The sequence below is a fragment of the Saccopteryx leptura genome, chromosome 1, assembly GCF_036850995.1.
Source record: "Saccopteryx leptura isolate mSacLep1 chromosome 1, mSacLep1_pri_phased_curated, whole genome shotgun sequence".
Taxonomy (NCBI): domain Eukaryota; kingdom Metazoa; phylum Chordata; class Mammalia; order Chiroptera; family Emballonuridae; genus Saccopteryx; species Saccopteryx leptura.
The window spans coordinates 270,528,594-270,553,473 of record NC_089503.1 but is presented as its reverse complement, the minus strand read 5'-3'; the positions used below and the strand labels follow the sequence as shown (position 1 = coordinate 270,553,473).

At 41.7% G+C, this 24,880-nt stretch overlaps 1 protein-coding gene and 1 pseudogene across 3 annotated transcripts; one reads left to right on the top strand and one right to left on the bottom strand.

The window, feature by feature from the left end:
* TRIM58 (tripartite motif containing 58) lies at window positions 1-23,708 on the bottom strand. Of its 3 annotated transcripts, XM_066361111.1 has the most exons (6): window positions 23,281-23,708; window positions 12,987-13,082; window positions 8,454-8,684; window positions 6,165-6,187; window positions 5,974-6,074; window positions 1-831 (listed from the first exon to the last, which is right to left on the bottom strand). In XM_066361111.1, exons 1-6 carry the CDS (start codon window positions 23,698-23,700, stop codon window positions 242-244), a joined length of 1,461 nt encoding a protein of 486 aa, XP_066217208.1. In that variant the 5' UTR covers window positions 23,701-23,708; the 3' UTR covers window positions 1-241. The 3 variants fall into 3 exon arrangements, with proteins under 3 accessions (XP_066217208.1, XP_066217210.1, XP_066217209.1); XM_066361113.1 differs by lacking the exon at window positions 8,454-8,684; XM_066361112.1 differs by lacking the exon at window positions 12,987-13,082.
* Window positions 10,659-11,488, top strand: LOC136397505 (rRNA-processing protein UTP23 homolog pseudogene; annotated as a pseudogene).
* Window positions 23,709-24,880: the final 1,172 nt, after the last annotated feature.

Here is a 24,880-nt window from a genome sequence, read left to right as displayed (position 1 = left end):
AGCACGTGGAACCATCTGGATAGTGATGAGAATATTCCATTTCTAATATGATTTTATTTCACAATGCTTGTCCAAATGCAAATATTTCATATTTTGTCTTTTGTCTCGTGGGAAAATTTCCTTAGCAACAATGACTAAAGTACTGTCCTGAATGGAAATATTTGTTGAGGCTTCACATTTGCATATTCTCCACTCACCTCCAGACAACTGCTATGCTTGGAGTGTATCTCAGGACAGAATTTTAAAAATGGTCATCTCTAACATTAGAAGCAGGTTCAGAATGACCCCTGGATGCACAGCTTCCTGACTCTGCTTCTGTCATAGGTGGCAAGACAAGAGGAGTTGTGTCACAAATGAAAAAGTAAGGTCGGAGAACACCAGTGAACAGTTGGCTGAATGTGTATATGTAAGACCCATCTGTGATGTTGTAAAACGAGAGTTCACCTGCTTCATAGTCCAAGAAAATCCCAATGCGACGAGGCCATTCTAGGTGCAGGAGAGGCACTGATGGGGAAGCAAGAACCATGTACTCATTCCCTTTCAGCAGCCACATGGCCCAGACTCCATTCTCAGGAGATGGTGTGGTTTCCCCCTTTCTTGGCACTGTGTCTTGACAGACTCCTAAACCCCACTCCGCTTTTTCTCCCACCATGACTTCCCAGTAATGCATGCCTGATGAGAAGTTCTGCAAACCGAGGACACAGGGCCACGTGTCAAATTGCTCTGGGTTGTTGGAGACATCCCTCCACAGTTCTCCGTCCTGCACACTGCGCAAGTCAGCAGTCAAGAGGAGGTTAGGATGTGCTGTGGCAGGGTCTAGCTGTACATCAACTGTGAAAAAAAATTTATGAGACATGAAAAAGAATGGAAAAAGCTAGTAAACACTTAGCCATTATATTAAGGAGAATGGTCACAGCATTCCTCATTCTCTAACAACTCCTAGAGAAAACACAGTAAGTATTTCACCTTGCATGTCACTGAGAATATTCTTCACTACTTTTGGGTGTATTCCACTGCTCCTTTACATCCAGAGCTCTCATTATTGCACCACTGAAGACATAATCACCAATGCTGTGACAAAACAAGTACATGACCACTTACCATCTTCTTGTTTACACCAAAGCACTTGGGTGCTCTGAGGAAGATCTTTTAGAATTCAAAATAAAATTTAAAACTATTTGGAATGAGCCTGACCAGGCAATGGGTACAGTGGATAGAACATTGGACTGGGACGCAGAGGACTCAGGTTCGAAACCCCGAGGTCACCGGCTTGAGCGCAGGCTCATCTCGTTTGAGCAAGGCTCACCAACTTGAGCCCAAGGTCGCTGACTTGAACAAGGAGTCACTCGGTCTGCTATAGCTGCACTCCCCCCCCTCACCTGGGTCAAGGCACATATGAGAAAGCAATCAATGAACAACTAAGGTGCCGCAATAAAGAATTGATGCTTTTCATCTCTCTCCCTTCCTGTTGTCTGTCCCTATCTGTCCCTCTCTCTGTCTCTCTCTGTCTCTGTCACAAAAAAATATTTGTAATGTATTTTTTTCTTCTCAAAAACTACAAAAAATCATTAATGTGAACTACACCACTTTCAAAGCTATATTACAGTAGTAGGTAGAATTCTGAGATAGAACCCACAACCTTCATACTCTGGTGGTACTTTTATAATTGTTAAATTCTGCAACAAGAGGAAGATTATCTGGGTGTGTCTAATATAATTACATCAACCTTTATTTTATTTATTTATTTTTTAAGCAAGAGATAGAGAGACAAACAGACAATGACAGGTTAGAAGGGAGAGAGATGAGACGCATCAATTCTTCGTTGAGACTTCTTAGTTGTTCATTGATTGCTTTATCATATGTGCCTTGACCAGGCAGCTCTAGCAGAGGGAGTGACCCCTGATCAAGCGAGCAACCTTGGTCTCAAGCCAGTGATCATGGGATCATGTCTATGATCTCACACTCAAGATGGAGACCCCACATTCAAGCTGGTGAGCCTGCGCCCAAGTCCAATGAGCCCACTCAAGCCAATGACCTCAAGGCTTTGAACCTGATTCCTCAGCCTCCCAGTTTGATGCTCTATCCACTGCTGTGCCACTGCTTGGTCAGGCCATCAATCTTTTTTTTTTTAATTCGAAAGTTTTCTTTGGTTATTAGGCTGGTGGCAGAAGAGATAATCAGAAAATTTTAAATTTGATTTGTCATTGCTCGCTGTAAAGATGAAGGGGACGCCCCATGAGGAGAAAGGTAAGTGATCTCAACAAGGAAATAGAAATCTCAGTCCTACAACTACCTGGAAGTACATGATGCTAACAACCTAAGTTAGCTTGGAAGTAATTCTTCCCCAACCTTTCATAGCACCTTAGCCCTGCCAACAACTTGATTTTGATCTTGTGAAACTGGAAGCAAAGAAGCCCCCTGACTTCACCTAGCAGTTTGATCTGCAGAACACTGAGCTAATAAATGAGTGTGGTTTTAAGTAGCTAAGTCTGTGACAATTTGTTAGACAGCAATAGGACATAAATACTGATACTGTACAATCCCAATGAAGTTGATGTGAAATTTTACTTGTATACATAATTACTACATAAATCTACATATGAAATCTCCTCAGAAAAGAAGGAAGAATGGGAAATATCCAGTGCTTTCTGAATGTTTTTATAAGCAATCAAAAATATAAAATTTCATTAATATAGTTTTATTTTTAGTATCACAATAATAAATATCACTACTCCAACTGCCATTTTTATTTGTCTCTAAATCATTTCTAGTGATTTTTTTTTTGATGCTCATACCTGAGTAAGTTACACAGGTAGCACACCATTGATGCTGACCCATGAAAACACCACAAGGTGGCCATTATCATCTTCACATTGTAGATGATGAGACTCAGAGACAAAGACTTCATGTCACTGTTTCCCCAAACTCTAGGAACTGTAAGCAGCAGGGTCTGAATGTCAATCTTGTGGGATCATTATGCCTATTTAACATGTTATATATTACACATCATTCCTGCTCCAGGAGCCTTCTTTGTTTCATTTACAAGAAAAGAAATTATGCAGCCTATTTCTAACTCTGCTCTTTACCCCATCTCTCTTAAACTCAACTTGCTCACCCTGAAAGAACTATACCCTAATTGAACCTCACGTGTCCATTTTCCCAATAATGTCCAAAAAGGTGACTAGAGTAGACATCTTAAACACCTTTTCTGTAGCACTGAACACCGTTGAGAAACCCTTTGTCTTGGAAAACCTCCCTTCTTTTTGCAAAACAGCAGTCATTATGCTTTCCCTCCCTCTCCATTTCTCAGTCTTCTTTGCTGCTTTCTCTTCTTCCTATTCACCACCACTGGAAAAGCCAATAGTCTCAGGATGGAGATCTCTTCTCTCTTTCTCATCTCACTCCCATATGTTCTTGGGCTGGCTGGCTCGGTGCCTTAACTAAAATTTCAAGAATAAGCTTGCTGATTCCAAATGCATAGCTCTAGCCTAGACCTTTCTCCTAAAACTCCATATTTGTAAATTCATCTGACAACCTGACATCTACCTTTGCATGTTTAATATTCTTTACACACTGATATGTCCAAAACCCAGCTCCCCTTCTTCTGTCTTACCTGCAGTTATACCGTCAAAGGAAACAACACTTCACTATGTCAGTTCTGGATAATTAAACCTGGAAACTACACATGAGTGCTCTCTTTCTCTGACATCTGTCTAATTGAGAAGCACATCTCCCCAACTCTATCTTCAAAATATGCCAAGATCCTGTCCACTTCTCAGCACCCCTAATACCAGCGCCTTGGCCCAGTCCATAATGACCTCTGATTGAAGTATTGTAAAGGTCCCAACTGCTTTTCCCACTTCAAGACCTGCCCCTTTCTAACTGAGTCTCAGTAACAGGATGATCCCCACATAATATTAATCCAATCATGCTATTTCTCCACTTACAACACTTCACCTAATTCCTCAGTTCACTCAGAGATAACGCATCCTGTTCAGTGGCCTGTCTACACAGTCCTGTGCTCCTCCTGACTGGGCCCACAAAGGAGAGGTCTCCTCACAGCACCTGGAAGACATCTTTTATATTTCTTTTTCTGGAAGTCTCTCCTTCAGATCAGATGTTTGCTGAGTTATCCCCTGGGTCAGGTCTTCCTCAATCACAAAATTCAAAAGTAGATGCCCTATGCCTGACCAGGCGGTGGCGCAGTGGATAGAGCATCGGACTGGGATGCAGAGGACCCAGGTTCAAGACCCCGAGGTCGCCAGCTTGAGCGCGGGCTCATCTGGTTTGAGCAATAGCTCACCAGCTTGGACCCAAGGTTGGTGGCTCAAGCAAGGGGTTACTCGGTCTGCTGAAGGCCCGCGGTCAAGGCACATATGAGAAAGCAATCAATGAACAACGAAGGTGTCGCAATGTGCAACGAAAAACTGAGTGATGCTTCTCATCTCTCTGTTCCTGTCTGTCTGTCCCTGTCTATCCCTCACTCTGACTCTCTGTCTCTGTAAGAAATAAATAAATAAAATAAAGTAAAGTTAGTGGATAATAACTATAAAATAACTATTAAAATTATTTAAAAAAAAAAAAAAGTAGATGCCCTAGCCCCAGAACTTCTGATCACCTTTATCTTACCCCTTGTTTTCAATATTCTGTATCATCTTCTAACATTTCCTGTGTATTGAATAATTTAAGTAAATATTTGCAACATGAGGTTGGGATTTGTAGCATTTTTGTTGTTATTCAATTATATATTCCAATGCTTAGAAAAGTGGCCAGTATAAAAAAGATACTATTTGTTGAATTGATTAATGATTATTTAATTCTATATATGGCATTGGGAGTATGAGGACATGGATTCTGAGAGCATGATTTAAAACATTTACACAGTTGGTATATATGAGTCTACCTATCTCAGAACATGGTTGAAATCATTGCACAAGACTGCTAATGCTGGGTTTTCTCCCTGTGGGACAAAGCCATTTCCAATTAAGTAGTGAAACCATTATAGAGTCATAGTTTATTTTCATTACTTGGTATAAGTTGGATTACAAAAAACATTTTAAAAATGAATCTGTGTTGTTTTAAATAATAGCATAATCAGACCAAACCAATTAATTTATGGCACCACAGTTATTCCTACATGAAAGTAACTGATTGATCATTTTTGGCTTTTTTTACTCTTTAATTTAAGCAACTCATCAAATTGACAGATAATGAGATAAAACAAACTTATTATACTCTGCAATACTTTCATACTGATGCTTTTTTCTGTTTTCAAATATGTTATGCTTAGTCTTTCAAACAATACTGTTTTAGCATTTTATAAACAAGAAAATGCAGACTCGTTGAAACTAATGTTACTCCTGTCATAGCTACTGAGCTCGCTATTCTTTTCTTTTTTAAAATGTTTATTTCATTGACTTTTAAAGAGAGGAATGGAAAGAGCGAGAGAGAGACAAGAACATCAACCTGTTCCTATATGTGCCCTGACCAGGAATCGAACCAGCAACCTCAGTGCTTCAGGACAATTAAGCCCACTGTTCTAACCAAATGCAGTTTATATGGCATCAGCACTGTTCACACACATCCCTGTCCTCTCTCCTCTGGGCACGGTACCCTTTCCCATCCCATTACAGTTTGGCATTTCCATAGGACCAATTGCTATCAAAACTATGGTCAGGAAGCCATGTGCACTATGTCACCATGTGTGCCCTCAGGAGCAGTGCCTGATTCACCATAAAGTCCCCCATGCTACCAATAAGGAGGTGGGCTGCTACATGAGCTCCAGAGTGAGATGATGTGAAACCAAACCCTTCATAATCCAGTAATAAACCAATAACATGACTTCAAAATAACTTAGCTGACTTCAGTCACTAAACCGTGGGTTCTGCTTGTTACTGTACTTAACTGGTGTATGAGCAGACCCCAGGCACCATCCCTTCCAGCCCCTATCCCAAGCTCTAAGGTGCAACCTACCTTGGAACTTCCTCAACATTTCTCTCATCCCAGGGATGCGACAAACTGTCTTCAGTTCCAAGGGGATGGTCTCTGGTTCCAGCTGTGGGACACTCTTACTTCTGAGAAGAGCACAAAACCCACAGTTCTCAGCATCTACCAACCTCCTCAGCCTCTCCAAACCCATCCTTAGCTTCGGAAATTAAACATACCGGATCAAGGATTCTCTCATCCCCTGGAAGTAAAAGAAAAATACAAGCAGGTGTGAGTTCGAGGCCATAACTGCTTTTGACAGACAGGGGACAAACCATGCATATCTCTTTAGGAATTATTAGTAATCACTATTAAGACAAAGTATAGGAGACATGAATCTCTCTTAATAAACACCAAAAATAGGCTGTTGTTGAATTCTTTCATGAATTTAAAATAATAGAATCAGTTTGCTTCTGTGAGAATAAAATCAGCCTACACAAAGTTTAGGTTAATTCTTATAATATCTACCAATTAAACTAGTTTCAAGTTGATAAGTCTAACATTTGGATTTTTTTTAACATTTGGATATTTTAATAGTTATATTCTGCAACAGATATATGTGGAATTAGGGTAAAAATAATCTTAAATATCTGCAGAATGTGTTTGAGAAACAGTAAAAGGTACAGACATAAAATGTTACTCTCAAGGTTTCTGTAAGGAAACCCCAAATTCCTCATTCTTTGAACCACACACCATATCTGTGTATTCACTTTGTGAGCAGGTTCCCTAACTCACCATTCATCTCAAAGTAGATTATTAGATAAATCAACTGCATTACATTTCTCCTCTCCCTCTAAAAAAAAGTTCACTTATCAGAATAATTTTTGTAAAGTAGGAAAACAATGAGTTTTACTTTTTATGGCAAGCCTTGATCTTGGCCATTGTATGTAAAATGTAGCCTATTGATCCTGTGGAGGAAAGGGAAAGGTGAGGATGAAAATAAAAATAAATTATTTGAGTATATCCTCCCTAGGACTTATATTATAAATCATTTTGACATGTATTTGGTGTTAATAAGTGCTCATTTAAATAAGTCATATTGTGACATAATAAGACAATGAATGTTATTAAAAATGCTGAAGTATATGTGTTTACCTACTATCTAAAATTAAACAACAAAATCCTTTCTGACCTTTAGTTTTCTCACAAGGAAATATATAGATATAGCAACAATAACAACAGTAATTTTGACTTACATATAGATATTTTGAAGACAAAATGAATAAAATTAAATATATTTTGTAATGACCACCATTGTGCTTAGTCATCATACTTATATGAGGATATGAATCACTTAATTTAGATCCCTATAAATAGACCCAGGATAGTTGGTTCAGAGGTAGAACATTGGCCAGTATGGGATGTCCTGGGTTTGATTCCCGGTCAGGGCACATAGAAGAAGTGCCCATCTGCTTCTCCACTCCTCTCCTTCTCACTTCTCTCTCTCTCTCTCTCTTCCCCTCCTGCTGCTATAGCTCAACTGGAATAAATTGATCTCTAGCACTGCGGATGGCTCCAAGACCTCACCTCAGGCACTAAGAAGAGCTCAGTTGCTGAGCAACAGAGCAATGCCCCAGATAGGCAGAGCAGCTCCCCCAAGTGGGTTTGCCATCCTCTTCCCAACACAAGTGGGAGTCTGTCACTGTCTCTGCCTCCCCTCCTCTCACTGAAAGAAAGAAAGAAAGAAAGAAAAAAAGAAAGAAAGAAAGAAAGAAAGAAAGAAAGAAAGAAAGAAAGAGGGAGGGAGGGAGGGAGGAAAAGGAAAGGAAAGGAAAGGAAGGGAAGGGAAGGGAAGGGAAGGGAAGGGAAGGGAAGGGAAGGGAAGGGAAGGGAAGGGAAGGGAAGGGAAGGGAAGGGAAGGGAAGGGAAGGGAGAAGTCAAAGGGATGAAATAGGATAAAGGGTGTCCAGAAACTTTCTATAACAGTGGTTCTTTCATGATGACATGCATCCATCAGTGACAGCTTTTCCAGTTCACTTGGATTAATGCCTTAATGGAAGATTGAAATGAATGTTTCCTTCTCCCAGTTATTTTTCTATTCTATAATCCCACAGAGAATGTGAGCAAGAGGCATCCATGTATTTGACGCTGTGCCTGGAGCAGGCATGCAATATAACTCTTTGCCTTAAATTTAATGTGAACATTCCAACTTGGACTATTTAAAATTTATTTACATGCTTGGCTGTTGCCTGAGACAGGTTACCAAAGATTTCCTGAATCGGCCATCTCAGAATACGGCAATATAGTCATTGATAGATTGTGAAGTTTTAAGAAATGTTTCAGCCTTTTTCTGTTTCATGTTAAGCAAATCATCAAATTAAGTTTAATTGTTAAAAATATTTAGGTTTTTCTCTTCAGTGTGAACTATTAGGTGTGACTTTGTGGGATCTTCTGATTCTAATGCGCTTTTAGGAAGCTCAAGGGTGTCTCCCCATGTGGCTGTGTGCAGGGCACCTCCCTTGCCTCACCTCCAGCAGCCCCAGGGCAGGGAGCTGGCAGCGCTCCTCCAGCTCCTTCGCCAGCTCCCGGAAGGCCTGGCCGCGCTGAGCCAGCTGCCTCTGGTAATCACGGAGTCTCCCCAGCGTGGCAAGCTCCTCCTGCTCCAGTCGCCGCAGCTGCAGCTGCTCCTCCTGGACCAGGAAGCCGCTAAACTTCTCGAACTCCAGTCTGAAGCGCTGCCTTTGCAATTCCACTTTCTCCTGGAAGGATATGTTGAGTGCCATCAGGGCCAGGCACAGAGCCTGCTGCTGCCTTCGTGGGGCAGTGACGACTGAAAAGGCCATGTCCCTTGTGAGCTAGGCTCTCTCCAGCCCTGGGGACTCCCTGGCTCATTTTAAAAACTGGTACTTCCACTTTTTATTTTTTGAGAAAATGCCACACGATTTTCCACAATGGCTGTAAGAGTCTGCATTCCCATTAACAGTGCAGGAAGATTTCCTTTTCTCTACACCCTCACCAGCACTTCTTGTTTGTTGATTTATTGATGATAGCCACTCTGACAGGTGTAAGGTAACAGCTCATTGTGATTTTAATTTGCATTTCTCCGATGATTAGTGACATTGAGCATTTTTTCATATGCCTGTGCCATCTGTAAATCTTCTTTGGAGAAGTGTTTATTCAGGTCCTTTGCCCATTTTTTAATTGCATTGTTTACCTTCTTAGTGTTGAGTTTTGTTTTGTTTAGTTTTTTCTGACGGGGGGGGGGAACAGATAGGGACAGACAGACACGAAGAGAGAGAGATGAGAAGCATCAGTTCTTTGTTGCAGTATCTTAGTTGTTCATTGATTGCTTTCTCCTTGATGGGGGGGGGGGTTACAGCAGAGCGAGTGACCCCTTGCTCAAGCCAACGACCTTAGGCTCAAGCCAGCAACCTTGGGCTTCAAGCCAGTGACCATGGGGTCATGTCTATAACCCCACACTCAAGCCAGTGACCCCACGCTCAAGCCAGATGAGATTACGCTCAAGCCAGCGACCGAGGTTTCGAACCTGGGTTCTCTGCATCCCAGTCTGACACTCTATCCACTGTGCCACGCTTGGTCAGGCTGGTGTTGAGTTTTATAAGTTCTTTATAAATTTTGATTATTAATTCCTTCTTATATGGAATCTAATAAGCACAATAAACTGATGAACAAAATAGAAACAGAAGCATGGACACATGAAACGGAGAGACAGTCGTCAGAGGGGAGTGAGGGTGAAGGGACTGGATGAAAGAAAGTAAAGAGATTATCCAAAAGATACATAACACATAGGTACAGATAACAGTGTGGAGAATAGCCAGAGGGAAAGTGGGGGTAGGTATAGGGCGGCAAAAGAGGGAATGGGGATGGAAAAGACTTTGTATGGGGTGGGGTGCACGATACAGTGTACAGATGGTGTTATATTGAGTTGTACACTTGAAACCTGTATGGTTTAGCAAACCATGTCATCCCAATACGTTAAAAATAAATTTTACAAAATTAAAAATTAAAAAATCATTTCAAAATAAATTGCTAAAAAAAAAGGCATAACATGTGGCCTGACAGAGCTTTCAAACTAAGAGTTTAAGAAAGAGATGGATTTGGACTTGAGGACAATGCACTTTTATATTCAAGCTTCGGCACCACATATAAAATGTGGGAAAAGAGGAGTAAGGGTATTAGAATTGAATGGCTACTAAATTCTTTAGCATAGTCACTAACAGAGATGTTGAAATTTACTATCAGAGGGGTCACTAGAAGGAGCACTGTGCAGAAACAGTGAGGTCATGAAGAGAGAACAGAGACCTTGGTCTATAGATACAAAGAAGGAATGGCTTAGAGATTAGAGAATGTGAATGTCCCTTCACAGTCTTGCATTGTGGGACCCTGGGGCCAGCATTACCTCCAGAGCCCAGAAAGAGCTAAGCAATCCTCAGACCACTGACTGTAGTCTTAACCTCAGGGAGTTAATTTATTTCTACCCAAATTTCACCTCTATGAATTTTTATTACACCTAAGGAATATACTTTGACATAGCATTGTTACTATCTCAACTGAATGTAATAGGCAAATTACTCTCCTGCAGTATCTCCACATTTTTAATTCCCTGGTCCTTTTAAAAAAAGATACCATCTTGGTTTGATTAAAGAGCATAAACTATCACCTTTAAGAAATTAATAATAGCGTTTCTGAGAGTAACGGCGTCACAGGCCGCGATGAAGGGTGTGTTTCCGGTTCCTCATGGTCCCGTGGCCTCGGTCCGTGGAAGCTAGGCATGAAGATCACAAGACATAACATGCGAAGAAGCATCTGGGCTTCTTCTGCAACATCTGGGCTTCTTTCTTTCTTTCTTCCGCGGACTTCGGAGTCCACTAGCCGTACTAGATCGTGCTGGACAGTACCTTCAGTCAGGCGGTGCGGCGAGGTCGCACCCAGCTGCAGGAACACTTCCCCGCTACCTGATGGGGGAGACACAGCTGTGCACCACCAGGTGTGTGTTAAAAGAGTTAGAAATGTTGGGAAAGGACTTATATGGAGCAAAACTGACAACACAAAAAGGCCAGGCTCAAAATTGTTCCCATTTCAAGAATGCAGTGAGTGGATCAGAATGTCTGCTTTCCATGGTTGAAGAGGGAAGTCCTCATCATCATTTTGTGGCATCTCAGGATCAGAATTTGTCTATGAAACTGAGAAAAAGGCCGGGAATTCCTCTTATGTTTATTATTCAGAACACTATAGTCTTGGACAAAACTTTTCCAAAAACGATTGCCTTTGTTAAGGCAGTAGAATCAGGTCAGCTTGTCTCAACTTATGAGAAGCAAAGTATCAAGTAACTCGAAGAGGAACAGGGTTTAGTGAAAACCCCTGAGCAGAAAAGAAGAAAAAAGTGCAAGAAAATAAGTGGTCCCAATCCTCTGAGCTGTTTGAAGAAAAATTAAAAGGCACAGGATACAAAACCATCTACCTCTGAAAAGAAAAGAAAAAGAATCCGGAACAGATAGACCTCAAAAGTATACTTTCTGAAAAGGAGAATGCAGAAGGATAAGAAATCTTTTGGATATTTCAAAAGACATTCAAATGTGAAAAGTAAATTTCTTTTTAAAACTAGAAGTTTTAAAAAGGAGTGGGGCTGATGACTCACAAGTAGGGCATGAGGGATGATGTGGTGAGAAGAGGTTTGGCTACAATGCATCTTTCTCTTATACTATCATTTCCAGTACTACAATTATATTTACAGATATAGGAAGGAAAAGAGTTTTGTAGTCTGACCAGTTGGTGGCGCAGTGAATAGAGCATCGGACTGGGATGTGGAGGACCCAGATTTGAGACCCCGAGGTCGCCAGCTTGAGCGTGGGCTCATCTGGTTTGAGCAAAGCTCACCAGCTTGGACCCAGGTCTCTGGCTCGAGCAAGGGGTTACTCGGTCTGCTGAAAGCCCGCGGTCAAGGCACATATGAGAAAGCAATCAATGAACAACTAAGGTGTCACAACAAAAAACTGGTGATTGATGCTTCTCATCTCTCTCCATTCCTGTCTGTCTGTCCCTATCTATCCCTCTCTCTGACTCTCTCTGTCTCTGTAAAAAAAAAAAAAAAAAGTTTTGTAGAATTTAGAGTTTATCTTATTAAACCTGTTCTTCTTGTATTTGGCTCACATGGATACATTCTCAGTAAAGATCATGACAATTACTTGGCTTGGCTTAGCACAGGAATCTTAGCATCATCTCTACTTTAGAATAACTGTGTAGATTTTTTTAAATGTAAGACCCTTTTCTTGATATGGAGATCAATACAAAAAGAGGATATGACCAGTGGGATTCAAATAATTTAACAACCAGTTCTCTGCCCTAATGACCATTTTAAGTATAAAAAAATGATATACTGAAAGGTAGTTTATTATTTCATGCATTTAATACTTAAGTAAGAACAACAAAAGAGGTACACAAAACTAGATTATATTATAAGAAAGTTTTAAATTATAATGAAAAAATATTAAATAATGGTGCTTAGCAGCATTTCTAGCCTCTATCCATTAGATGCTAGAACCCCCACCTCAAGTTGTGACAATAAATAATATCTACTAATATTGTAAAATTACCCTAGGAAGGCAAAACCACCCAAATGAGAACCATTCTGTGTATGTGTGTATAAGTAGCTTAAAAAAACAATGACCCAATCATGTATAGAATAGAGAAAATGTATATGGTAGAGACTGAATGTCTAGTTAATATTCTTCTATGTATGATGGATCACATATAGCTATGTTTCATCTACATCAATGCTATAAAATGTTTATTACTCATTCATCCATAAATACAATCTTTATATTCACAATGACAGTGTAAGACTGCTGGAGGTTGCAGGGATGAGGCAGTGAATTACAGTGCAAGCCAGATCAGCAAAGCTGTTTATGATGTGGGTTGGGGTTATAGATAAGAAGGACACAGATGTGAAAAAAAGTGTTGGAGCAAGGAAGAATGATATAATGGCCCAAATTTGGACCCTTCAGACAGGCAAGCCTCCTGAAGTCACAACATTCTCGTACCTTCCAAACGACAGTTCTCTTTCCCACATTGGCCTCCTGAGTCAAGGCCTCCTCCATCTCTTTCTTCACAAGTTCCAGGGCAGTCTGGAGCTTTGCCTGTTTGGAAAGATATTGCTAAGACCATTATAGAGTCCTCATGCATTACCTCTCCTAACTAGGTGTGTCAGGGGCTACAAAGATCACCTAAAACAGGTAGGTCTCCATCAACATACAAACATGTCCAACCTCATTATAAATAAGTTAAACATAAATACACTTTAAATGTTAATGCCAGACATTTTCAAGTATTTATCTAAATATATGTTCATGATGGCATTATTCACAATAGTAAAATTGTAACTAATCAAAATGTTAAAAGTCAGGGGTAAGAAAAACATATTTGTAGAGTGTTGACCCAGCATGTGGAAGTCTAGGGTTAATTCTGGGTCAGGGCACACAGGAGAAGCCACCATCTACTTCTCCACCCCTCCCTCTCCCATCTCTTCCTCTCCCCTCTCTCTCTCCTTTTCCCTCTTCCTCCCCTCCCTCTTCCTATCCTGCAGCCATGGCTGACTGGTTCCTCAGGAACCTCCACCTCAAGTGCTAAAAATAGCTGGGTTGCCAGCCACCCCAGAGGGGCAGAGCATCCACCCCAGACCGGGTTGCCCAGTGGGGTGCATACGGGAGTCTGTCTCTGTATCTTCCCTACTCTCACTTAAAACAAAACAAAACTATATTTTACATTAACAAGATGAAACTAAAATAATGTGCTTAATAACAAGAATAAGGTGTTTAATACCAAGAAATATTCAAAATTATAAAGCCAATTAAAATATGTGTATTTTATGTAATGTGATACCAATTTTGAAAAAATCTGCTTTAAGGAATGTATAAAAACTAGACAGAGAGAGGAAAAATGGCAATGGAGTAGGAGGATGTTACAACTCCTACCTCCCAGAACCAAAGAGGATTACAACTTAACTTAGGAACAATCATTTTCAAAAACCAACTTTGGACTAAACTAAGAGGAATCTATAACCAAGCATCACCAAAGGAACCACATTGAGCTTGTAGGAAAAGTGGAGACACAGAAAGGGCTGTCCTGCTCCCAGGAGTGAGCGGCGACCTGGAAGATCTCTCATGGCGGGGTGGGTTTCTGGGAGAGTTATGGACCTTCAGCCCTAGAACTGGAGCCCCAGAGACTAAAGGAGGCGTATGCAAAGTAGTTAGCTGAAAGAAGAGTCAGGTTACTGTTTCCAAGAGGGAGACAGAACTCTCAGACCCAGGCTACCTCTTAAAGGGACTGTGCAGAAAACCTCGTTCACAGCCACTTACCTGGGGCTCCGGAAGCAGGGAACACTGAGAGGACTGGAGTTGTGAGAGAAGAGTGTAGTCTAGGGGAAACAGGAAGAGACTGTGGGAGACAGCCACCCTGACCCCTGTACTGGGTCACTCCCCAAACCTAAAGTGCCCATTCTTCCTGGGAGAACCAAGCCAGCAAAGGGAAGCAATTACCCTGCACACCAGAGGCTCTCCTGCTCCAGTCAGTGCAGAGAGACACTTAGAAGCAGGGGGGCACATCAGGGACACAGGTTTTGAGTGCTGAGGTCTGGGTTACATGCCCCCCCAACCTGCTGAGTACCCTCCAAAGGGCAGGAGGGCCTGGCTGAGGTGGTGGCCCCATCACCTGGCCCATGTGGGCAGTTGGTGGCGGAGCCCAGTGAGGCAGCCCTCACTGCAGCGGCAGCGGGCAGAGCCAGGAAAGGCCTCCCGCATGCCCATGAGGGCAGAACCCTATGAAGCAATGTGTCCCCTGCGCCAGCGTGGCGCAGATCACAGCAAGATGAGGCATCCTGCATGCAAACAGGAGGTGGAGCCCGGCAAGTGGTGCCGCACATCTGCAGGAGGTGGAGCCAGGCAGCCCGTGAAGCAACCACGAGGGGCGGAGCCCAGAGGCCTGCACTGCAAGGGAGAGGGGTAGAGCCAGAAGAGGCATCCCACACGCCCATGGGAGCGATAACTGGTGAGGGGTGCCACACGCCCACAGGGGGGCAGAGCCCAGCAAGGCAAGGAGTCCCCCGTGCCCGCGGAGTAGCCCGATCTATGGCCCACAAGCTCGCTCTGGTGCCTGGGTGCCTGAGGAGGCAGAGGCAGAGGGGGGCCCAGGGAAAGACCTCACATCAAGAATAGAGAGGCCACACACACTGGCCAACAATAAATAAAAGTCAGCCTACAAGTGCAGCTGATAGTTACAATGGCTTCAGGGCCCAGCAGAGGCACCCACAAATTCAGAATCGCCTGTAGCTCCAACAAGGTTATTAAGGACCAGTCAAAAGCAATGACCACCACTGGTGTGCCAGGTTCTAGCTAGGGAGGTCCAGGGTTGGTACATCAGTGGCCAGATATGGAGAGCATCAGCTCAGAACCTAACAACCATAGTTAGAGTGGTATCTAGACTATACAGAGACAAAATGAGAAGACAGAGAAGTGCAATTCAAATGAATCAACAAGAGAAATCCCCAGAAAAAGAACAGAATGAAATGGAAATAGCCAAGATACCAGATGCCGAGTTTAGAATAATGATTGTAAGGATGCTCAAGGATCTTAGAGCAACCATTGATGGACAAAACAAGCACCTAAACAAAGAGATGCTGGCATCAAAAAGGACATTGAAATCATAAAAAAGAATCAAACAGAAATGACAAACAATATCAGAAATGAAGACTACACTAGAAGGAATTAAAAGCAGGCTGGACGAAGCAGAGAATCGAATCAGCAGAGGATCGATTTAGAGGACAAGATAAGCAAAAGCACAGAAGCAGAACAGTAAAAAGAAAAGAGGACCAAAAAGTCTGAGGAAACTCTAAGAGAGCTCTGTGACAACATGAAGAAAAACAACATCTGCATAATAGGGGTTCCTGAAGGAGAAAAGAAAGAACAGGGATAGAGAACCTGATTGAAGAAATCATAGCTGAAAACTTCCCTAAATTGATGAAGGAAAAAGTCACACAAGTTCAAGAAGCATAGAGAATCCCACTAAAATGGAACCCAAAGAGAACTCATACATCAAGACACATCATAATTAAAATACCAAAGCTAAGAGATAAAGAAAAAATACTAAAAGCAGCAAGAGAAAAGAAGTCAATCACCTACAAAGAAGCCTCCATAAGGATGAATCTGACCTCTCAAACAGACACACTTGAGGCCAGAGGGAATGGCAAAAAATATTTAAAGTAATGCAGAACAAGAACCTACAACCAAGACTTCTTTATCCAGCAAGGATATCATTTAAAATTGAAGGAGAAATAAAAGCTTCCCAGACAAAATTAAAAAAAAAACTCAAGAAATTCATTAGAACCAAACCAATGCTGCAAGAAATGTTAAAGGGCCTGTTGTAAACAGAACAAAGGAGGAGGGTATCTAGAAAAAGAGAAATGTAGATTTAAAGAATAAAATGGCAATAAACAACTACATATCAATAATAACCCTAAATGTAAATGGATTAAATACTCTAATCAAAAGACATACAGTAGCTGCGTGGACAAGAAAACAGGGCCCATACATATACTGTCTACAAGAGACCCATCTCAAAACAAAAGATACACATAGACTGAAAGTAAAGGGATGGAAACAAATATTTCATGCAAATGGAAATGATATAAAAGCTGGAGTAGTAATACTTATATCTGACAAAATAGACTTTAAAACAAAAGAATAAAGAAGGTCACTACATAATGATAAAAGGAGCAATCCAACAGGAAGATATAACCATTATAAATATCTATGCAACTAATATAGGACATAAAGGGTGAGATCAACAGCAATGCTATAATAATAGGGGATTTCAATACCCCACTAACAGCACTGGATAGATCCTCAAGAAAGAAAATTAACAAAGAAACAGCAGACTTAAAGGACAAACTAGATCAACCGGATTTAATAGATATCTTCAGAACCTTTCACCCTAAAGCAGCAGAATATACATTCTTTTCAAGTGCTCATGGTACATTCTCTAGGATAGACCACATGTTGGGACACAAAACGAGTCTCAATAAATTTAAGAAGATTAAAATCATATCAAGCATCTTCTCAGATCACAATGGCATAAAACTAGAAATCAACTACAATAGAAAAATTGAAAAACACTCAAACACTTGAAAACTAAACACCATGTTATTAAATAACGAATGGGTTAACAACGAGATCAAGGAAGAAATCAAAATTTTCATTGAAACAAATGAAAATGAGCATACAACAACTCAAGAGTTATGGGACACAGTAAAAGCAGTCCTCAGAGGGAAGTTCATAGCATTACAAGCATACCTTAAGAAACTAGAAAGAGCTCAAATAAACAATTTAACCCTGCATCTAAAAGAACTAGAAAAAGAACAGTAAGCCCAGAGGAAGTAGAAGGAAGAAAATAATAAAGATCAGAACGGAAATAAATGACATAGAGACTAAAAAAACAATACAGAGGATCAATAAAACCAAGAGCTGGTTCTTTGAAAAGGTAAAAAGTTAGCCCTGGCCGGTTGGCTCAGTGGTAGAGCGTCGGCCTGGCGTGCAGAAGTCCCGGGTTCGATTCCCGGCCAGGGCACACAGGAGAAGCACCTATCTGCTTCTCCACCCCTTCCCCTCTCCTTCCTCTCTGTCTCTCTCTTCCCCTCCCGCAGCCGAGGCTCCATTGGAGCAAAGATGGCCCGGGCGCTGGGGATGGCTCCTTGGCCTCTGCCCCAGGCGCTGAAGTGGCTCTGGTCGCAACAGAGCGATGCCCCGGAGGGGCAGAGCATCACCCCCTGGTGGGCAGAGCGTCACCCCCTGGTGGGCGTGCTGGGTGGATCCCGGTCGGGCACATGCGGGAGTCTGTCTGACTGTCTCTCCCAGTTTCCAGCTTCAGAAAAATACAAAAAAAAAAAAAAGGTAAAAAGATAGATGAACCTTTAATCAGACTCACCAAGAAAAAAAGAGAGAGGACTCAAATAAATAAAATTAGAAATGAGAGTGGAGAAGTAACAACACAGCAGAAATACAAAGGATTGTAAAAAAAAAATACTATGAAGAACTGTACGCCAAATAATTAGACAACCTAGGTGAAATGAACAAATTCCTGAAACATATAATCTTCCAAAACTCAATCTGGAAGAATCAGAAAACCTTAACAGACCGATTACAATAAAAGCCTTGGGCCAGAAAGCTTCACAGGTGAATTCTACCAAATATTCAAAGAAGAACTAACTCTTATCCTTCTCAAGCTATTTCAAACAATTCAAGACGATGAAAAACTTCAAAGCTCCTTTTATGAGGCCAGCATAATTCTCATTCCAAAACCAGGCAAAGACACTACAAAAAAACAAACTATAGGCCAATATCCCTGATGGATATAGATGCTAAAATTCTTAACAAAATATTAGCAAACCAGATCCAGCAATACATGTAAAAAATCATACATCATGATCAAGTGGGATTCATTCTGGGGAGGCAATATTTGCAATATTGCAATATAGGATGGTACAATATTTTCAAATCAATCAATATGATTCATCAAATAAACAAAAGACAGGATAAAAATCACATGATAATATCAAAAGATGCAGAAAAAGCATTTGATAAAATCCAGCACTCATTTTATCAAAATTCTCAGCAAAGTGAAAATAAAGGGAACATACCTCAACATGATAAAGGCCATCTATGACAAACTCACAGCCAACATCATACTCAATGGGCAAAAATTAAAAGCAATCCCCTTAAGATCAGGAACAAGGCAGGGGTGCCCCATTTCAACACTCTTATTCAACCTAGTTCTGGAAGTCCTAGCCACAGCAATCAGACAAGAAGAAGAAATAAAAGGCATCCAAATTGAAAAAGAAGAAGTAAAATTATCATTATTTGCTGATGATATGATACTGTACATAGAAAACCCTAGAGTCGCAGTAAAAAAACTACTGGACCTAAAAAATGAATTCAGCAAGGCAGCAGAATATAAAATTAATATTCAGAAATCAGAGGCATTTTTATACACCAACAATGAACTGTCTGAAAGAGAAATTAAGAAAACAATCCCCTTCACTATTGCAAAAAATAATAATAAAGTACCTAGGAGTAAATTTAACCAAGGAGGTTAAAAACTTGTACTCAAAAAATTATAAAACATTGATTAAAGAAATCAAGGAAGATACAAACAAGTGGAAGCATATACCGTGTTCATGGATAGGAAGAATAAACATCATTAAAATGTCTATATTACCCAAAGCAATTCATAAATTCAATGCAATTCATATTAAAATACCAATGACATACTTCAAAGATATAGAACACATATTCCAAAAATTCATAATGAAACAAAAAAGAACACGAATAGCCTCAGCAATCTTGAAAAAGAAGAATAAAGTGGGAGGTATCACACTTCCTGATACCGAGTTATAGTACAAGGCCATTGTACTCAAAACAGCTTGGTACTGGCATAAGAACAGGCATACGGATCAATGTAAGAGAACAGAGAACCCAGAAATAAACCCGCACCTTTATGGACAATTGATATTTGAGAAAGAAGGTAAGAGCATACAATGGAGTAAAGACAGTCTTTTTAACAAATGGTGTTAGGAAAATTGGACAGCTACCTGCAAAAAAATGAAACTAGACCACCAACTTAACACCATTCACAAAAATAAATTCAAAATGGATAAAAAACTTCAATGTAAATCGGGAAACCATAATCATCTTATAAGAAAACATAAGCAGTAAGCTCTCCGACATCTCTCACAGCAATATATTTGCTGATTTATCTACACGGGCAAGTGAAATAAAGGACAGGATAAACAAATGGTACTATATCAAACTAAAAAGTGTTTGCACAGCTAAAGACAATATGAACAAAATAAAAAGACAAACCACACAGTGGGATAACATATTCAACAATACATCTGATAAAGGGTTAATAACCAAAATTTATAAAGAACTTGTAAAACTCAACACCAGGAAGATAAACAATCCAATCAAAAAATGGGCCAAAGAAATGAATAGACACTTCACCAAAGAGGACATACAGATTGCCAATAGGCAGATGAAAAAATGCTCAACATCACTAGTCAATAGAGAAATGCAAATTAAAACCACAAATTAAAACTCACACCAGTCAGAATGGCGCTCATTAACAAAACAACACAGGGTAAGTGCTGACGAGGATGTGGAGAAAAGGGGACCCTCCTGCATTGCTGGTGGGAATGCAGACTGGTGCAGCCACTGTGGAAAACAGTATGAAGATTCCTCAAAAAATTAAAAAAGGAACTGCCTTTTGACCCAGCCACCCCACTCTTAGGAATATATCCCAAGAACACCATATCAATGATTCAAAAGGAGAAATGCACCCCCATGTTTATGGCAGCATTGTTTACAATAGCCAAGATCTGGAAAATGCCCAAGTGCACATCAGTGGATGAGTGGATTAAAAAGCAGTGGTACATAATACACAATGGAATAGTATGGGGCCATGAAAAGGAAGGAAATCTTACCTTTTGCGACAACATGGATGGACCTGGAAACTATTATGTTAAGCGAAATAAGCCAGGCAGAGAAAGAAAAATATCATATGACTTCACTCATTTGAGGAATCCAATGAACAATGTGAACTGAGGAACGGAATAGAGACAGAGGAGGGATGAAAGGGACCAGAGGGAAAGCGGACAGAGGGGAAGGGGATGATAGGATGGGATCAGAGAAGGGAAAGAGATTGGTGAAATTATATACACATAACACAGAGTTATAGAGAGCAGAAAAGCAAATCCTAGAGGGGAGGGGAAGGCTGTTGGGGGGAGGGGGGCAAAGTGGATGTTGAGGGGAACACGGGGGGGATGCATTCAGGGGGACACTAGAATCTATGTAAACACAATAAATTAAAATCAATTAAAAATAAAAAATAAATTAAAATTTTTTTTAATTTTTTTACAGGGACAGAGAGAGAGAGAGAGTCAGATAGAGGGATAGATAGGGACAGACAGACAGGAACAGAGAGAGATGAGAAGCATCAATCATCAGTTTTTCGTTGCGACACCATAGTTGTTCATTTATTGCTTTCTCATATGTGCCATGACCGCGGGCCTTCAGCAGACTGAGTAACCCCCCGCTTGAGCCAGCGACCTTGGGTCCATGCTAGTGAGCTTTTTTTTTTTTTGCTCAAGCCAGATGAGCCCGCGCTCAAGCTGACAACCCCGGGGTCTCAAACCTGGGTCCTTCTGCATCCCACTCCGACGCTCTATCCACTGCACCACCACCTGGTCAGGCTAAATGAAATTTTATAAAAAACTAAACAGAGGTCAGTTGAAACATTCCATTAAAAAATTTAAAAACCTCACCTGTTAGTGCTCAGGTGAGAAATGATGTTATTCCTACATCTGTGTATGTCAACTTTTGAAAATTATATACTACTCTATAATCAGAAAAGTATTTAATATTATTAGGTGACAAGAAACCGTGTAAATCAGTATTTATTAAATGAAAAAAAATACAGAATGTTGCAAATCTTTACAAAGAGTAAAAAAGTACTTTAAGGAAAACTAAATCTCCTTTCAACTCTAGTTCCCTACTAGAAAAGTAAACACATTTCATTTACAGAGAACACACACACACACACACAATTTAACACTCCACCCAGTCATTCAATAAGTCACAGAAAAAAATGCTAAAGTCATTCACAAGTCCTACTCACCAATTATTTCTAAAAAACAAATTAATAATATAACACAAATTAGGCTGAAAAAATACAGGATTCATAGAGGATTGAACATAACTGAAGTGACATTCATTTTAGTGTTTGCAAGGAATAGAAACACTTAGATGGAGAAAAGCTCCCTCCAATGGGAGAAATTTTAACAAAATCAGGGAGGCGCGCTTGGAGACAACAGTGATCAGGCTAGTGTTTCTGGGTCTTGGCTGCTTAAGGTAACTATAGAAACAGAAGATAAAGCCTTCGCAAGTCAAGATTGACAGGCTAAGAAGTTCAGATGTTATTTATTTGGTAGTTAATTGAAAGACCACTAAAATATAGGAAATTTCTCTAGAAATATTAAACTAGTCATGCTGTATAAGGTGCTTTCTGAATGAAAAGAAGGCAGAAAAATTCTGCAAACATCTAGCAAGAAAATAGGCAGCATCTGAATTTTGTAGATGGCAACCAAAACCAAAAACCAAACTCAGAGAGGTACTTCTAGGCTAAGTCCAAGGGAAAGTTGAGGGGATAAATAACCCAGATCTTGATGTAAAACAATAAAACTAAGTTTAAAATAATAAAAAAGTAAGAAAGGTAGTATATTTAATTTATTTCATTGTGATGGTATTTCAGATAAACATGTCAGTATATTATACAAGACTTGACCTTTATGCTGATAGCTTTCCTGATGTCAGTACTATGTTTAGACTATGTCCAAGAACTTCTGAAGAGCACAAGGAGGGAAAATTCTACATACAGTTTCACAGATATCCCTTTTGGAAATCAAATACTCATAGGAGGCATCTCTCCATTGAAGCATTCACATCCTAAGACCCCAAATATGAGTTGAATAAAGACTTGGCCTGTGCTCTTAGCTCCTAAATTCCTACTCTAGAGCCTGTGCCCTCTCAGGCGCTATTCTTTACTAAAGCTCAAAAGCAAGGGTTGTTTTGGTAACAGTATTAATTAAGGTAGAGATAAACACTATGCAAAAGAAAGGTATTATGCCAATGGTAGTGGTTAGGAAGCTTTTACCATATAGAAGCACATCTGAAACCAAGCCCCAAGTAAACAACACAGCCCTCCACACCAGAGCTCTAGCAGTGGGCCCAGATCATGAACAGCGGTAAAGGACACTAGAAGGAAAATGACCTGGGAAGGCTACATGGGGAGAGAGGGACCCTAAAGTAATGTGCATCTATACAATTACAACAAAACACAAATCAAGTAATGTGTATCTGAGCTCCTTAAGAGTGGTCCCATAGTGGGTTACCACGGAGCAAAGGCAGGGACCCCTCCAGCTGAGTGAGCGCTGTTGGGGGCGAGGCTCGGAGGGGGAGTTCCAGGGTCGCATGGAGGTTGGGGGGAGGTGGTAGCGCGGGAATGAGGGCGCTGGCGCACCGGACGCTGAGTGTCAGGGGCACGCAGGGGTGGCGAGGAGGGAGGGAACTCGGGAGAGCGCGGGGGCAGGCGTGGAGTCCTGGAGACCAGATGCTGGCACCCAGCCACGTCTTTGGGCAGCTCACTGGACACCCCCGCTGCGCCCGCGTCTGTCTGTCCGAGGGCCCTTCCAGGCCCGGTGGGTCCGCCCGCGCGCCCGCAAGCGCAGTTCACCTGGTGGCGCTGGGCGGCCTCCTGCAGCGGCGCTGTGCGGTGGCCTCTGTGCTCAGGGCCGGAATCGCACGCCCAGCACAGCACCGCCTGGTCCTCTTCGCAGAAGCGGCTGAGCTCATGGCCGTGCCGCGCACATCGCACAGCCGCGGACCCGGCGCTCGGCCCCAGTTGCCTCACGCCGTCCACCAGGCTGGCCAGCTGTGGGTTGGGCCGGAAGCCCTCCCGCGTAAAGGGGCCGCGGCACTGTGGGCAGGCAAAAAGGCCACCCTGGGCGCTGTCTGACTTCTCGCAGAACTCAGAGATGCAGCGCAGGCAGAAGCTGTGGCCGCAGTCCACGCTGATGGGGTCTTGAAGGAAGTCCAGGCAGACGGGGCACCGCGCCTCCTCGCACAGACGCTGCGCGGGTGACCTTGAGGCCATGCCTGCCTTCTCCACGCGAACCGTGCTATCTCTGTCCTATTTGCACACTGGAGATGAGAAGGCACGGCACAGGTTTTATCTGCAGGCCTGTGTTTAGGAGGTCAGAGGAACCACTCCCTGTGAAAAGTGACAATACACAGGCCCTGGGACATCAGGGTAATTTAACATTCCAGACCTCCCAGTAACTGGACATTTCTAACTGGAGCCCTTCACTGTATGTATACCTTATTCTGCTTCTGTTTTCAGCACCAGTAAATCTGGAGAAGGGCTAAGCTCCTTCCTTCTACTAGGTTCTAGACTACTACCGCATGGCCTCCTCCTCCTTACACGCATAATGATTTATTTTATTTTATTTATTCATTTTTAGAGAGGAGAGAGAGAGGGAGAGAGAGGAGAGAGAGACAGAGAGAGAAGGGGGTAGGAGCTGGAAGCATCAACTCCCATATGTGCCTTGACCAGGCAAGCCCAGGGTTTCGAACCAGCGACCTCAGCATTTCCAGGTCGACGCTTTATCCTCTGCGCCACCACAGGTCAGGCCGCATAATGATTTTTTTTAACATCTCTTTTCCAAACCTCAATGTGTCTACCTCTTGTTAATTAGCTCATCATAAAAAAATAAAAAAAAATGAGTAGATAAGCTGAAGGGGAGATAGATAACTGAATAGATGTATGTGTAATGATGATAGATCTATAATCCAGCAACATCCAGAACGTTTGAATAAATATCTGGCTTGGTTCAGAGAGGGTTCTGTAAGGACAGCATGAGTGTTATGATTGTTGCAAAGCAAATCTTGGAGGTAACAACACTGTAGGCCAAGACATTCCTTAGAAGTACAATCAAGCAGAGGCTGTCAGAACTGCTGCACCTGTGACACGGGGAAACTGAGTAAGACAGGAAAGGAGAAAGGTGATTTGACAGAAAGCATGTGTTCCTGACTCAGGATGAGTATGGTGAGATCACTAGGTCGGATGGGACCCTCGGGGACCCTGAGCTAACTAACACCTGAAGGGTGAGTGCAAACCACGGGTGGGGAGGGGGCTGTGACAAGCAGCACAGGAAGAGGGCAGAGTTTAGATGAGCTGTGGTATGTGGTACTACTCCAGCCCCAGGCCGGCTGGTATGTGGCAGCAGATAAGCTCCCAGGGAGAGGCTAAGGCTAGATGACTCAGGACCTTGTGG